Source organism: Phyllobates terribilis, unplaced genomic scaffold (assembly GCF_046119375.1).
Source record: "Phyllobates terribilis strain yellow unplaced genomic scaffold, ASM4611937v1 Scaffold_11__3_contigs__length_659146591, whole genome shotgun sequence".
Lineage (NCBI taxonomy): Eukaryota > Metazoa > Chordata > Amphibia > Anura > Dendrobatidae > Phyllobates > Phyllobates terribilis.
Window position 1 is genome coordinate 429,165,448 of NW_027362771.1, and position 16,703 is coordinate 429,182,150.

Here is a 16,703-nt window from a genome sequence, read left to right on the forward strand (position 1 = left end):
AACAAGACACAAGCTAGTTATACTACATCAGCAAGGTGTCTCCCAGGCAAAAATTTCAAAGCAGACTGGGGTTTCAAGATATACTGTTCAAGCTCTTTTGAAAAAGCACCAAGATACAAGGTTTCTCCTGTGCATCCCCCCTACTCTGGAACTTTCTACCCCAACACATCAGACTCTTGCCTACCAGGGAAACCTTCAAAAGGAACCTGAAGACTGACCTCTTCCGACAAGCCTACAAGCTGCAGTAACCCTCGCTCCACCATACCACTGCACGGCCAGCTCTACCCTCACCTACTGTATCCTCACCCATTTCTTGTAGACTGTGAGCCCTCATGGGCAGGGTCCTCTCTCCTCCTGGACCTGTCGCTGATTAGTATTGTTCAAATTATTGTAATTGTTTGTGCTATGTATACCCCTTTCACATGTAAAGCGCCATGGAATAAATGGTGCTATAATAATAAATAATAACAATAATATGGGAAACAATGACGACAGTAGACACTGTGGTCAGCCAAGAAAACTTAGTGCAGCACATGAAAGACACATCATTCTTACATCCCTTTGAAATCAGAAGATGTCCAGCAGTGCCATCAGCTTAAAACTGATAGCAACTTGTGGGACCCAGCTAAACCCATCAACTGTTTGGAGAAGACTGGCCAGAAGTGGTCTTCATGGAAGAAATGTGACAAAAAAAAGCCATACCTTAGACATTGAAACAAAGTCAAGTGACTCAACCATACACAAAAACATAGCAACTGGGGTATAAAAAAATGGTAGCAGGCATGGGCGTACCCAGGATCAAAACTAGGGGGGGGGGCAAGCCATGGTCACAGATATCGAAGAGAAATATATATATAGTACAATGCAAAGATTTCACTTCTTACATTACATGAGTGATATCTATTGTAAATTCCACAATAGCTCAGAAAACGGCGAATCGCTCCACACAGTATACTGGCCGCCATAAAATATCCCATACAGGATACTGGTCCCCATATAACGCTCCATACAGGATACTGGCCCCCATATAATGCTCCATACAGAATACTGGCCCCCATATAACGCTCCATACAGAATACTGGCTCCCATATAATGCTCGATACAGGATACTGGCCCCCATATAACGCTCCATACAGAATACTGGCCCCCATATAACGCTCCAGGCAGGATACTGGCCCCCATATAACGCTCCATGCAGGATACTGGCCCCCATATAATGCTCCATGCAGGATACTGGCCCCCATATAACGCTCCATACAGAATACTGGCCCCCATATAACGCTCCATACAGAATACTGACTCCCATATAACGCTCCATACAGAATACTGGCCCCCATATAACGCTCCATACGGAATACCGGCCCCCATATAACACTCCATACAGGATAGTGGACCCCATATAACACTCCATACAGGATACTGGCCCCCATATAACGCTCCATGCCGGATACTGGCCCCCATATAACGCTCCATGCAGGATACTGGCCCCCATGTAACGCTCCATACAGAATACTGGCCCCCATATAACGCTCCATACAGAATACTGGCTCCCATATAATGCTCCATACAGGATACTGGCCCCCATATAACGCTCCATACAGAATACTGGCCACCATATAACGCTCCAGGCAGGATACTGGCCCCCATATAAAGCTCCATGCAGGATACTGGCCCCCATATAATGCTCCATACAGAATACTGGCCCCCATATAACGCTCCATACAGAATACTGACTCCCATATAACGCTCCATACAGAATACTGGCCCCCATATAACACTCCATACGGAATACTGGCCCCCATATAACACTCCATACAGGATAGTGGCCCCCATATAACGCTCCATACGGAATACTGGCCCCCATATAACACTCCATACAGGATACTGGCCCCCATATAACTCTCCATGCAGGATACTGGCCCCCATATAACGCTCCATGCAGGATACTGGTCCCCATATAACGCTCCATGCAGGATACTGGCCCCCATATAACGCTCCATACAGAATACTGGCCCCCATATAACGCTCCATACAGAACAGTGGCCCCCATATAACACTCCATACAGAATACTGGCCCCCATATAACGCTCCATGCAGGCTGTTCCCCACACATAATGCCTCATGCAGGCTGTTCCCCACATAATGCCTCATGCAGGCTGTTCCCCCCACATAATGCCCCATGTAGGATGTCACCCCACCTTATAATGCCCCATGCAGGATGACACCTCCCCCTTCCTTAAAATGCCCCATGCAGGATGTCACCCCCCCCCCTCCCTTATAATGCCCCATGCAGGATGTCACACACCCCCACCTCACCCCCCTCCCTTATACTGCCACAGGCCTCCATATAATAAAAAAAGAAAATCAAATACTCACCTCACGTCTCACCTGCTGCTGCTCCGGACTCCAGCGTCGCCGACCTCATCCCGCTCTGCGCTGTGATGGCTCAGGAGAGAGCGCGGTGTAGAGACGTCACCGCGCCCTCTGACCTGAGACGTCACAGTGCAGCAGCCGCGGAGGATGCAGGAGCTGCTGCGGAGGCACGGGGAGGGGTAAGTATTGTGCCGGGGCCCTGAGCAAGTGGGGGGGAGCGGGCGCTGATGGTGAGGGCCCCCCCCCCGCCTGCTCAGGGCCCCGGCATTTGCCAGGGTGCGCCGGGTGCTGACGCCGGCCCTGGTGTGCGGCGTGCGTCCCTGCTTCTAGGGGGGGGCCGGCTGCCCCCCCCTGCCCAACAGTGGGTATGCCCATGGTAGCAGGTGCTTGGACTGATGAGTCAAAAAGTGACATGTTTGGCTTTAAAAGGCAGCCGTTTGATTGCTTAAAATGCTAGAGAGTAGTAGAGTGTCAGCAGGCAACAGTGAAGAATGGTGAAAGTTCCTTGCAATTTTGGGGTGCATTTCAGCAATTGGTTTCGGGAATTTGGTCAGAATTAATGGTGCCCTCAATGCTAAGAAATACAATCAGATGCTTATCTATCATGCAATACCATCAGGGACGCATCTTATTAGCTACAAATTTATTCTGCAGCAGGACAACGGCCCCAAACGTTCAGACAACGTCATTAAGACATAATCCTCAGTGTAAGGAAGAATAAGGGTCATAGAAGTGATGATATGGCCCCCACAGATCCCTGATCTCAACATCATCGAGTCTGTGTGGGATTACATGAAGAGACTGAAGGATTTGTGCAAGAGACATCCACAGATCTGTAGTCACCTCTACAACATGTTTAGAACATCCTCCCTGCCCAGTTCATTCAAAACCTGTCTGCAAGTGTACCTATGAGAACTGATGCTGTTTTGAAGGCAAATGGTGGTCATACCAAATATTGATTTGATTTAGATTTTTCTATTGTTTGTTCACTTTGCTGTTTGTTACTGTTATGTCAGTGTTATCACTTCTATTTTTGAAAGCATTCTTACTTTTCCAAAGGTTTTAGGCAGGTGTGCAAGAAATGCTGCACAGTATTATATATAAGTCTATATCCTATATAAAAGTATATACCATATATAATGACATACACTAACACAAGGATATAATCATTAGTGCTCAGGAGTTAAAAGCTACGCTACATGTGTGTTTCTCAAAGATCCCAATATGTTTGTAGGATTTACAGCTAGCCTCACTACTAGACATGAGCGGATCAGACAAAATTCAAATTCACCTGTTCACACTGATCTTTCCGTGAAATTTAACTTATGAAGAAGTTATTCTGCGTGAATTTAATGTCCCTTAGTATGCATGCTCTGGGTCTCTTCAGACCCCACAGCATAATAAAAGTAAGATGTAAAAAAATATGAAAAATCCTTATACTTACCTCACTGGTCACCTCTCCCCATGCTCCTCACCGTTACCCATCTGATCCTCGCCACATCTTTAGATCGCCACCACTCACGCGGAAATCGCCTCTCATGCTGGGCCAGGATTTCTAGGTTTGATGAAGTCCAGCAGGGTTCTCTACTTGCACACACCGTAACATCGTAACACCGTGAACTTTTGCACGATTGTACAGAATCCTCTCGGGCCTCATCAAAGCCAGAAGTCCTGGAATTTCAGCGCGAGCGGCTGCAATATGAAGAAGAAGCGTTGAGGACTGAACAGGTGACACGGATGGGCCAGAGAGGTGAGCAGTAAGTATAAGGATGTTTTTAATATTTTAATGCCTTTTTATGGTTCAGAAAAATAGCGGCCAGCGGACCCTATTTTGCTGAATCTACACATAAGTGAATTCCAAAAAATCCGAATTTTGGGAAAGCGGATATTTGTAAAATTCAATTAGAATTCAATTCCACTTGAATTTATTTGCTCATCTCTATTCACTACTAATATTCATTTTAGGTTTCTCATGTATTGATGATATCTGATAACAGATGTCCAAAATCATTATGCATCAGTATTGCATCTTATGTACAATTAAAGTGTACCTGTTGTTCATTCCAATAACTTTTCAGCATAAGCTGTAGTGTGTGTGTGTACATGAGGAATAACAGTATTTCTGGCCATTATATAACTTGCATCCTGCACTCTTCACCACTCTTCCTCTCTACAGGTTATATTTCTAGTTTTCAGTTCTCTCCAATACAAAGTAAAGTAGAGAGAGGGATTCCTGCTCTTCTGTCTCTGTACTACATGGTACATGGAGAAAATTATACAGCAGTACACAATATACTGTGAAACCAGCACTGAAGTGAAATAAAACACTTACTAGAGAGCATAATTGTCTGTGTATGTCTCTCTGACACTTTGTTCTTCCCTCCTCCGTCCCACTTCTGTGAAGACTTCAATAGGCAACTGTAAGCCTATCTCTCTGTGAGCTGGCAGTGTGTCTTGTCTTGAGCAAGATATCTTACAAAGTTTCTTATATTTGTCTGTACTATTGCTGTATGCAAAATTTGTCATAACAACAGTGACCATTTAAGCTTAAAAAACATTATTACATGAATAACCTACCTGAAATAATCAGGGACTCCTTCAGAGGATGACACTGAAAACTCTTCTTTTTCTAAAAGAAAAAAGCAAAATAGTTGCAATATACAGAATTCAATAATGTACTGTATATAGTATATTATATTGACATATGCAGAGGCATGTAAAAGTTTGGGCATCCCTGGTCAAAATACTGTTACTGTGAACAGTTAAACAAGTTGAAGATGAAATGATCTCTAAAAGGCCTAAAGTTAAAGCTGACATATTTCCTTTGTATTTTAGGCAAAAAAATAATTTCATCTTTTACATTTTTAAAATTACAAAAAGGAAGGAAACTTGTAAACGCTTTTTGTAGCCAGACAAGAGTCTTTCAATTCTTGTTTGAGGGATTGAAATTCTTCCAGTTCTGTGAGATTCCTGGGTCATCTTGCATGCACTGCTATTTTGATGTCTAGCCACAGATTTTCAATGATGTTCAGATCAGGGGACTGTGAGGACCATTCTAAAACCTTCAGCTTGCGCCTTTTGAGGTAGTCTATTGTGGATTTTGACGTGTGTTTAGGATCATTATCCATTTGTAGAAGCCATCCTCTTTTCAACTTCAGCTTTTTTTACAGATGGTGTTATGTTAGCATCAAGAATTTGTTGAAATTTCATTGAATCCATTCTTCCCTCTACCCTTGAAATGTTCCCCGTGCCAATGGCTGCAACACAACCACTATGCATGATTGATCCACCCCCATGCTTAATGTTTGGCAAGATGTTCTTTTCCTGAAATTCTGTGTCCTTTTTTCTCCACACATACCTTTGATCATTGAAGCCAAAGAGTTCTATTTTAGCCTCATTGGTCCACAGAACTTGTCTCCAAAATGTGTCAGGCTTGTTTAGATGTTCCTTTTCATACTTCTGAAGCTGAATTTTATGGTGAAGATGCAGGAGAGGTTTTCTTCTGATAACTCTTCCACGAAGGCCTTATTTGAGCAGGTGTCTCTGAACAGTAGAACAATGTACCACAGCTCCAGAGTTTTGCAGTCAAGCTGGGTTTCTGATTTGCTTCTCTAGCAATCCTACGAGCAGCTTCAAGCTCCTGCTTTGTGGGCCTCCACCATTTTCATTTTCAGAGTGCTAATCAGGTGCTTAGAAGAAACCATGGCTGCTGTTTTTTGGCACAAGGTTAGAGGAGGCTGGGTTTTTATAAAGCTGGGAAGTTTGCATCACCTGGGCTTTCCTAATGATGACAGTGAACAAGCCACATCCCTAACAGGCTAATTAATTTCTGAAACCTTGGTCAAAGTTATCTGAGCACACAAATCTCCAAGGGTGCCCAAACTTTTGCATCGGCCCATTTTCCCTTTTGTAATTTTTAAAATGTAAAAGATGAAAATATTTTTTTTTGCCTAAAATACAAAGGAAATGTGTCATCTTTAACTTTAAACCTTTTGGAGATCATTTCATCTTCAACTTGCTTAACTGTTCATAATACCAGTAACCAGGGGTGCCCAAACTTTTAAATGCCACTGTATTGTACCCCCTGACACATGTCACTACCAGTAATTCTCTCAGAACCTAAGAGTTCAGGTGTGACTGCAGTTATATTTCTATGTCACCACTATCTCTTTGTTTCTTAAAGGGGTTGTCCAACCTTAGGCAATTCAAAGGACAGCAGGTAATACAGAACTTTGTTAAAAATACTTTTATTTGTATCCACTAAAAACATCTAACCCCTTCACGACATACGAGGTAAAATCACATCATATGCAGGCTCACACACCTCGCACATGATGGTTGACTTAATCAGCCTTCAAGTGCCTCTAACAGCCGCGGGTGGAGCGGAGCTAACCTGGTAAATCCTGCTGTCAACCTCAGACAGTGGTATTTAACACGAGCCGCCAGGGGACGCATTGTTCTATGTTCCCATCAGTGTGCCCGTGACGTGATCGCAGGGCGCCAATGGGTTGCCATGACATCCGGGGGCCTGCTGATGACCCCATGTCTGTTATTACGATCCTCCTGTGAAGCTGGCCCATGGCTGGCATTCATATGATGTTGTGATTTTCTCTATACATAGCAGTTCTGATGCACTGCTATGTATAGCACAATCGATCAAACAATCGCAGGTTCAAGTCTCCTAAGGGGACTATTAAATACAGTAAAAAGTGAAAAAAGTACTGTATTTAAAAATATGTATTGCTTTAGTAACACATATTTTGTAGTTTTCTTTAGTAACACATACAGCAAACGTATGGACTGCCCTGTTCTATGTTCTTATTCAGAGCGATCCTAGAACATACAGTTGCCTGCAGCTGTGAATAAAGCGATAGTAATATTAAACAGCTAATAGATAGTAATGGTACAACACAACATTTTTTACAATACACTTCCCCTAAATTAGCCATGTTACTAATCCAATCCATGGAGCTGCTATGCTGTATATCTCATGATAAAACTTCTTGTTCTGATTTCCATCAGGTTCAGAGATGGAACCCTAGATGGAATCACGAACATGTGGCCTGACATGATATGAACAGGGCCTTATCTGTCTTTTCCTGAGCCCCTCTCAGCTGATTTTTAACCACAAAGTTCATCTCTGATGAGAGAAAAGACAGATAAAAGGGTTACAATTATAAACTGTTAGAATGAGCTCCCTGATGGATTCTTAGTTATCTCATTCTGCAACCAGCAGTAGACAGTGCAACATAGAGGCTTTAGAAGGCAAATGTTTAATCAAATCCGATCTCCAAAAATTATTTTTAGCCCAAAATACAAGCATTTAAAGTGTACCTACCATTTAAAAAAACTTCATATACTATTACTTACTATTGACCACATATATCACTCATGAGTAACTGCGCACTTTAAAGAAGAGTTTTGACTAAACAGTGGGGGTGTAAGAACTCAGACACCCACCACCTGGCAGCACTCCTTTATTATATAAAAAGTTTTTCTCCAGTGATGACGAGAACCCAGCACAACAACATCACCTGGACTCGGAGTTTTCAGCACTTACAATTCAACATGGAATACGTTTTTTCCATTTTTATTAAAACTGCGTGGCCTTTAAGTCTCCTTTTAAAGGGGTTTTCCACTACTCGGTCAACCCCTTTTCCATTCCTGTTTCCCCCATGTAAAATAATAACACCTATGCTAACCTCCAGTGGTGGCGCTGTTCCCGGGGTTTCAGCACTGGCTCTCTCGAGGATCGCATTATATTGTTATGTAATGCGATTCCTGCAGCCAATCAGCACTGGCTTCATTCTCCCCTCCTTTGGACAAATCACATTTCCTCCTGATGTATGTGATTCGTTCGAAGAAGGGGAGAGTGAAGCCAATGCTGATTGGCCGCAGAGATCGCGTGACATAAATGTCATGCGATCCGAGAGAGCCAGTGCCGACCCCGCTGGAACAGCTCCAGCACAGAAGGTGACTATAGGTGTTATTATTTTACAAGGGTGAAACATAGGGATTGAGAAGGGGATGTCCGACCCCTTTAAATCTAGTCTTGTTATCTGTCAGTAATCATTTTGAGTTTTTCTCTACAGGACCAAAATGCTTCTCTAGAGTTAATTTCTTCATCCTTCATGTGTGATTGCTCCTGGATTATCTCTTTTTAGACACGGTGAAGCGACATGCACATTTTCAGCTCATATTAGCTTTAGGATGTAAGGGGGAGGACCGGGGTGTAAGTACTTTCAGAACAAGGGATCCGGAACTGCCGGGGCCGTGCCTAGGGTTGCAGGGGGAAGACAGACTGCGAGCACAGGAGTCAGGTGACCGGGAAGTTGGGGGCATTTCCAGAGCTCAGGGGTCAGGTGACCGGGGAGCTGGGGGCGTGTCTAGGAAGAGAGAGAAAAAGGAGGTTTGCACGGGAAAGCAGGGAGTTGACAGTTGGGGTCAAGCCCCACTAGAGGGAGAAGAGACGCAGGGTCCGTGCAGCCGAGCAAGTCAGGTGCAGTGTTATGGACTATGGGCTCAGCGGGTCAAACCGGAGACCGCCCGCTGCCGCCAGAAGACGGAGCATAGTTTAGGCAGGGAAGCCAGAAGAAAACAACACCGCCATCAGCCGGCAACGGCCTTGTGGGGAACAAGAGTCAGCTAAGTGTAAAACTGCCGATTACAACCGTGTTGACTCTGCTACATCTAGCCAAACTGTGAATTGTCGGATATAGTCTGTTACCTGCTACTCCCCTTGCTGTCCCCATATTTCCCGTTACTCCCTGCGTGGAGATTGACCCTGTTACAATAAATCCCCCCTGTTTATTAACCCTGTACTGATTGCTCTGTGTTTCTGTGTCACTGCATCTAAAGTACCAGGGACAATGCGCAGTACAGGTGTACGGCCCCGGTTCAGGACTTTACATGCAGGCACAATAGCGGAGCTCACCACGAGATACAATAGCCGGCTGATATAGCTGCTTCTCAGGAGTCAGCACAGGCTCCATTTTAAAATGTAACCACATAGGCTGAACTGAATGCAAGGAATGCTGCTGTGTGTTTGCCTAATGCAAGCGGGGACGATGAATAGTGCTATTTATCCATCCATTAGTCTTACATTTTTTCCTTATACATTGTTCATTAATTGTGTCTCTGTAAGGACGCGGGTCTGTCTCTATCTATACAGGAGACAGGTGTCTCGGCTACTTGCACCTGCCCATATCTCTATGTATACATGTGTTTGTCCTTAACTGTAGAGCTACAGTTGCATATTGTTATGTTCGCATATATAGCACCATCATATTCCACAACATATTCCACAACATATTCCACAGCACTTTGCTGACTTTGACCCTGATTCATCAAAGCTTTTACACCAGAAAACTGGGATAGAAAGCTTTGAAAAGTCACAATTTTTTTTGTGCAATGTGAGCCTGCGTAAAAAATGTTGCAACTTTTGTTAGTTTTATGACATTTTGTAGACAGATAAGCCGCTCAGAGCCACTGAGCTCAGTTATTGGCTGCAGAGCTGTCAAAGTGATGTCAGCCCGGAAGCCAATAACAGATAGCAGGAGCAGCTGCGGAGTCTCTGGATCCAGGAAGGGTGAGTAAAGAAAAGGGCTTGCCCACACTGGCATATATTCTCTCAGGCGAGAGAATCGGGCCCATTATGCTAATGACAGACGCTCAGAGTATCATCTTACTGCGAGAGAATCACAGCATAGTTGCGGAGAAGATGGAGAACTTAATTTCTCCGCAAATGCAATATATAACAAGCCTTAGGGCTTGTGCACACGACCGTAATTATCTTGACGGATAGCATTCATCCCCAAGTTACTCTCTGGGGCCTTGCGGATGTTCAATTTATTTCTCGGACCAAGGTAAAAATCCCAGCATGCACGAGTTGCATCCGATCGGATTGCACTTCGCCATTCATGTCTTTGGGTCAGTTGAAAAAATCACCGCATTCGGATGACATCTCAATGTGGTGACATTTTAATGGACTGACAGAATGGAAAAGGTGGAGACATATTTTTTTTACAGTATTCTCCAAATCTGAAAAAAATCGGATCACACTATTATCAAACTCTAATAAGAATCTGATCAGAGTGTAATCAGCATAATCAGCCCAATTATCTCAAGAGAGAAAATACTGTTGTGTGACCCTTGCCTTACACTGCTAAAAAGTTGCCTAAATAACATTGGAATGAGGTCTGCAAATTCCTGGCTATAATTTCCTTTGCACATACAGGACATTTATAGTATAATAACTATAATCGTGAATTCTGCAAAAGCATAGTGTGGTTTTCATAGCAAGGGAGAGCAATAATATAGCCATGGTCATGGGATTTTTGCAGTATCCAATTAAGAATGTATTCCAAATGTAGGAGATGGAAGGGGAGGAAGAAACGATTCATATATGGTGTGTTATCTACATTTTCTTACTGTTAAGAACTTGTTATTATAAGAAATTTATTCTAATTTATATATATATATATATATATATATATATATATATATATACACACACACATATATATATATATATATGTATATATACACTGTACATATATACACACACACATATATATATATATATATATATATATATATATATATATACACATACACACACAGTATTTGAGCAATTCTTTGGATTTTGCAATTTAGCTACGAGACTTTACAGTAAGACTCCTTGTATTGTCCTCATGTTTGATATTCATGGCTACCCAGAGATGAGTCACACGTAACTCAATCAATCCGAATGACTCACCTGAAAGCAGACGCAGATTAGCCACTCTATATCATGCAGGAAAAAATCCAATGTTTGCATTGTTAACTTGCCCAATTCATTAACTACAGTATATTGTGCGTTGCACAGAAATAGATAATAAAATATTAGATACCTAATATTAATGGCACATTGGTATTTGGGCTATCAGAAAATTGGTAGATTAGCATTCTTGCTCTCAAAATTCATTGACATTGGGGGTTTACTAATGGCTTGCTATTAGGGATGAGTGAGCATGTTCGCTACTGCTCGGAGGGAGCTTGGGTCTCCTCCCTGCATGTTTGGCGCTCTTTAGAATGCCAATGAACATGCAGGGATTGCCTGCCACTCACTGTAATGCCGTAGCCATGTTGGTTGTGGCATTACAGCGATTGGCTTGCCGCACAGCTTCATCAGGTCTATATCAGACCTGGCACCACCACGCTCATCACAGTCACTCCGGAATCAGACAGTGTAGGGAAAGGTGCTGCTGAGCTAGGGAGAGATTTGCTTGTTTCTAGTTAGTGTAGGTGTACCAAACTATATTAGAGACACATATCAATCTCAACAAACAGTCCTTCTGAGGACTAATCCATCTGCAGAGATATCAGGCAGGCAGTGTATATAGGCAGGCAGGCAGGGTATAAGGCAGACAGGTAGGGTATATAGCAGACTGCAGTGCACATAGCACAAGAGGCTCCATTCCTGTTCTGTCTGATGCTGCTGTTAGATATTTCTAGAAATAGGCCCAGGTCTCAGGGGCCAGGAATAATTTTTTTTGGATCTTAATCCTCATTATTTGCTTAAAAAGCAATCCAGAGAACACAGTTTTTCTGCGCCATTTGCTTGTTGGCACTGCAGAATACAGCCAGGTCCTTTCCATATTACAGCGCTAAAAATCCAGCTATTTAAAACTGTGGTTCGTCCGTCACACGGATCACATATAATTGCGCTGAAAATCCTGCCATTTCTGGCCTCCATTAAATATTTTTTCAGTGTGTCAGTGAAGCAATTGACACCAGTTTGCTGTTCAAAATAGTTATCTACTGGCCAGGTACTTAAAACTGTGTTTTCTCTGTCACACGGATCACATATACGTTTTCAGAAAATACTGCCATTTCTGACCTCCATTAAAAATATGTTTCAGTGTAATTGACACCAGTTTGCTGTTCAAAATAGTTACCTACAGGCCAGGTATTTAAAACTGTGGTTTGTCCATCACACGGATCACATATAAGTTCGCTTCAAATTCAGTCATTTGTTGTGAGCATGGAAGATATTGTCCTCCATTTAAAATGGGCAAGGCACGTGGCAAGGGACGGGGAACTGGACATGATGGTGATGATGGTGCATGCAGAAGCCGAGGCCATGGGAAAGCTGAAATTGTGCCACAACATACACCCACATCTTCTCGCTCGACCTTCCTGTCCCAATTAATAGGGGATTGCAGAACACCACTATTGAACACAGAGCAGTGTGAAAAGGTTATTGGTTGGATAGCAGACAATGCTTCCAGTCACTTAGCCACCACCACCACCTTGTCTTCCACACGGTCAAGTCTCAGTAGTTGTGAGTCTGGACCGCATATTCCTCACCCTGAACCTCCTTCTTCCCACCATGCCGAGTGCCCAGAGACAACGAATCCCACACTTGGACACTCCGAAGAGCTGTTCACTTTTCCATTTATAGATTCGGGCCTCTCACCAGGTCCACTTGAAGCGGGGCAAGAGGAGATCGCATGTAGCAATGCCCAAATATTTGAGCAGCCACGGTCACACGAAGGCGACGGTGGGAAAGTGTCACAAGAGGTGGACGATGATGAGACACAATTGCCAGAAAGTCAGGAGGAGGACCAGAGTGCGGAAGTGGAAGACGAGGTGGTGGATGATATAGTAAGTGACCCAACCTGGCAGGAGGACATGCAGAGCGAGGAGAGCAGCACACAGGGGGAGGGAGGCAGAGCACTCCAACAGGCAGGAAGAAGCAGTGTGGTGGCCGCAGAAAGAAGGCAGGCAACCGTTCCCCGTAACACCAAAACGAAGGAAGTAACCAGTACAACTGTTAGGTCTTCCCGAGTCTGGTTGTTTTTTAAAGACTCTGCCGATAACCCCAAAAAGGCCATTTGCACCACCTGCCATACCTGCATCAGCAGGGGTGGCAAAACGACCAGCCTGACCACCACCAGCATGATCAGGCACATGGCAGCAAATCACTCGACTTTGTGGGCCGAACCCCAGGGTCCAGGAACAGTGTCTGCGAGTGGCACCATTGCTTCTTCCACTGTTGTGTATGCAAGCCAATCTCCTGCTCTGCACCTGTCGTTGCACACTCTCAAGTAGCAGCATCAGGAAGCACGTCCACGTCATTGTCCCAGCGCAGCGTTCAGTTGTCCATACCTCAGTCCTTGGAGCGCAAGCGCAAATACACAGCCAACGCCCCACAGGGCACATTACTAAATTCCCACATTTCACGACTGCTCGCACTCGAAATGTTGCCTTTTAGGCTCTTGGAGATGGAAGCATTCTGCAACCTGATGGCCGTCCCTCGTTACTCGGTCCCCAGCCATCACTATTTCTCCCGTTGTGCCATCTCCGCATTATACAAGCATGTGTCCCAAAACATTAGCCGTGCCCTCAACAACGTAGTTACTGGGAAAGTCTACCTAACCACAGAAACGTGGACAAGTGCTTGTGGGCAGGGATGGTACATCTCGCTGACGGCACACTGGGTTAACATAGTGGAAGCCGGAACCCAGTCGGACCTTGGGACGGAACACGTCCTCCAGACGCCAAGGATTGCGGGCCCTAGGTCAATCAGGGTTGCCCCCACAGTCTACAGCTCCTGTACCTCATCCTCCTCAGCCTCCTCCTCGTCTTCAGCCTCCATCTCCGAAATGACCACATCAGTCACAAGCTGGAAGCACTGCTGCACTGCCTCGGCCAAGCGGCAACAGGCTGTGCTGAAGCTAATATGCTTAGGTGACGAAGCGCACAATGCTGAAGAGTGGTGGACAGCTCCGAAAGAGCAGGCAGATCTGTGGTTTACACCGCTGAACCAAAAGCCAGGCATGGTCGTGTGTGACAATGGCCGGAACCTGGTGGCGACTCTGAGGCGAGCTCACACACATACCATGCCTGGCCCATGTGCTTCACCTCGTGGTTCAGCGGTTTCTCAAATCCTACCCGGAGCTGCCGGATCTGCTTGTTAAAGTACGCCGCCTGTGTGCCCATTTTAGAAAGTCACCTACAGCTTTCACCGCCCTTGCCGTGTTTCAGCATCGTTTGCAGCTTCCGGCTTACAGACTGATATGTGATGTCCCCACGAGTTGGAACTCTACACTGCAGATGTTGGGAAGGATTTGTGAGGAGAAGACAGCAGTTGTTGAGTACCAACATCAACAAGTCCGTCGGTATTCAGCTCAGACTCCACACATAAGACCTCAGGAGTGGACATGGATGTCAGACATATGTACCATCCTCCAACACTTTAAGGACTCCACCAAGATGGTGAGCGGCGATGACGCCATAATTAGCGTCACCATCCCGCTTCTCTGTCTTCTGAAATGCTCTCTGCTCACAATCAAAGAGGATGCATTGCAGGCAGAGCACGATGAGATGGAGTAAGGAACCATACAGGGTGATTACACACAGCCCAGCCTCATCTCATCCCAATGTGGATTGGGTGACAATGAGGAAGAGGAGGAGGAAGAACAGGAGCTAGTTTCATGTGCTATAGACGGTACTACCTGCACAACTGTCATACCGTCTGTTCAGCGTAGATGGCCAGAGGACAGAGAGGAGGAGGAGGAGAGCACGGTCATTCATCCTCTTGGTGAGGACACGGAAGTTTTGCCTGTTAGCAGTCTGGCACGCATAGCTGAGTTTATGTTACGTCGCCAATGTAACCTCAATGCAATCACATTGTTCAGCTCCTGCACCTCCTCCTGCATCTCCGAAATGACCACATCAGTGACAGCACTTCAGCACTGCCTTGGCCAAGCAACAACAGGCTGTGCTGAAGATAACATGCTTAATGCTTAGGTGACAAACCGCCCAGCGCTGCAGAGTTGTTGAAAGCTGTAACACAGCAGCCTGATCTGTGGCTCTCACCGCTGAACATACAGCCAGGCATGGTTGTGTGTGACAATGGGCAGAACCTGGTGATGGAGAAATGACAGCCGGAGTAGATACGGTTTCCCTCTATGCCAGTCTATTCACCGAGCTAAAGAATATGGCTGTGGTGAAATACAACTCCCACTGAGAAACTGTTTCAGATTAAAAAACATTGTACCCACCAGAGGATTTGATTCTGAGGACTCACCTTTCGCCCCCGCTCAAGAGCCCCATAGCAGCTGCAAAGTTAGCGCTATCATGTACTCTCCTGTGGTAGAAGCCAGGGCACACCAGGGGATTCTCTGGTCGGACCGTCCAACCCTGTCGAGAAGCAGTCCTGGCTAAGAAAAGTGTGTGGGAAGGTTCCCGGACACTCTATGGCTGCTTTTTTTTACTGAAGTGGAAACACACGCAAACACGTGGAGACCATACAAAGTCCTTGCAGGGATTTGAACCCAGGATCCCAGCGCTGCAAGGCTTCAGTTCTAACCACTGATCCAATGTGCTGCCGTTCACCCTCTAATATCTAACAGGCTGGAGAAACTTTCACCTACTGCCACTCTATCTTCAGCTTCTTTGTGAGAAATTAATATATTTCGGCAGCCACTCAGTCTACCAAATAAAATTTCTGAGAAGGAAATTGGGGATGGCTTCGCTACTGGTACTGAGGGCAGTGCTAATACCATGGCGTCGTACCATAGTTTACTGGAAATATTCCAGGCTGGTAGGAGGCAAACAAATTCCCACAGAAAAGTACCAGCAGTAATGTTCAGGGACCCGCCCTTGTAGAAGGCGTAGACAACACCGGGAGAAATAGTGACGGCTGGGGACCGAGTATGGACACGAGGCATGAGGTTGTGAAAAGCTTCCGCCTCCATGAGCCTAAAAGGCCACATTTCAAGTGCAAGCAGCTGCCCAGAAATCTGGCAGTTTAGTATTGCAGCCTGTGGGTGGGTGGGTGGCTGGCTGCATACTTGCGCTTGCATTCCAAGTAACAAAAAACTAAACAGATGGTGGTCTCTATCATCATCATTGCCTCACCTTGGCACTATGAACTCTCCTGAAGGAGAAGCCAGGGCCCACCGGAGGAGTCTCCGGTTTTCTGGTGGGTCCGTCCATCCCTGCCGAGAAGCAGCCCTAGCTAACAAAAGTGTGGGGGAAGGTTCCCAGACACTCTACGGCTGCTTTTTTAATGTGGATCGGACGTGCTTATTTCTCAAACCGCATTGCAGATCAGGCCATTGCCCAACTCTGTAGTCGTGAAATTAAATGCGCAAAGAAAGAGATTTGTGTGTTAAAGTACCACCGACAAGTGCGAGTTGATGTTGGACGGGATGCCATTGCTTCTGCAACGAGCTGCATTAGAGGACTTCCTGGGAGAATGACACCCAGAGTAGATACGGTTTCCCTCTATGCCAGTCCTTTCACCGAGCTAAAGAATATGGCTGTGGTGAAATACAACT

At 45.1% G+C, this 16,703-nt stretch overlaps 1 protein-coding gene across 2 annotated transcripts in view; it reads right to left on the reverse strand.

Moving 5' to 3' along the window:
• Window positions 1–16,703, reverse strand: part of ELL3 (elongation factor for RNA polymerase II 3) — a 143,995-nt gene that overhangs the window by 21,240 nt on the left and 106,052 nt on the right. For both annotated transcript variants that reach the window (XM_073653179.1, XM_073653178.1), the window contains one exon: window positions 4,951–5,002. In XM_073653179.1, the coding sequence (XP_073509280.1) occupies window positions 4,951–5,002 (52 nt within the window). The remainder of the gene's footprint in view (window positions 1–4,950; window positions 5,003–16,703) is intronic.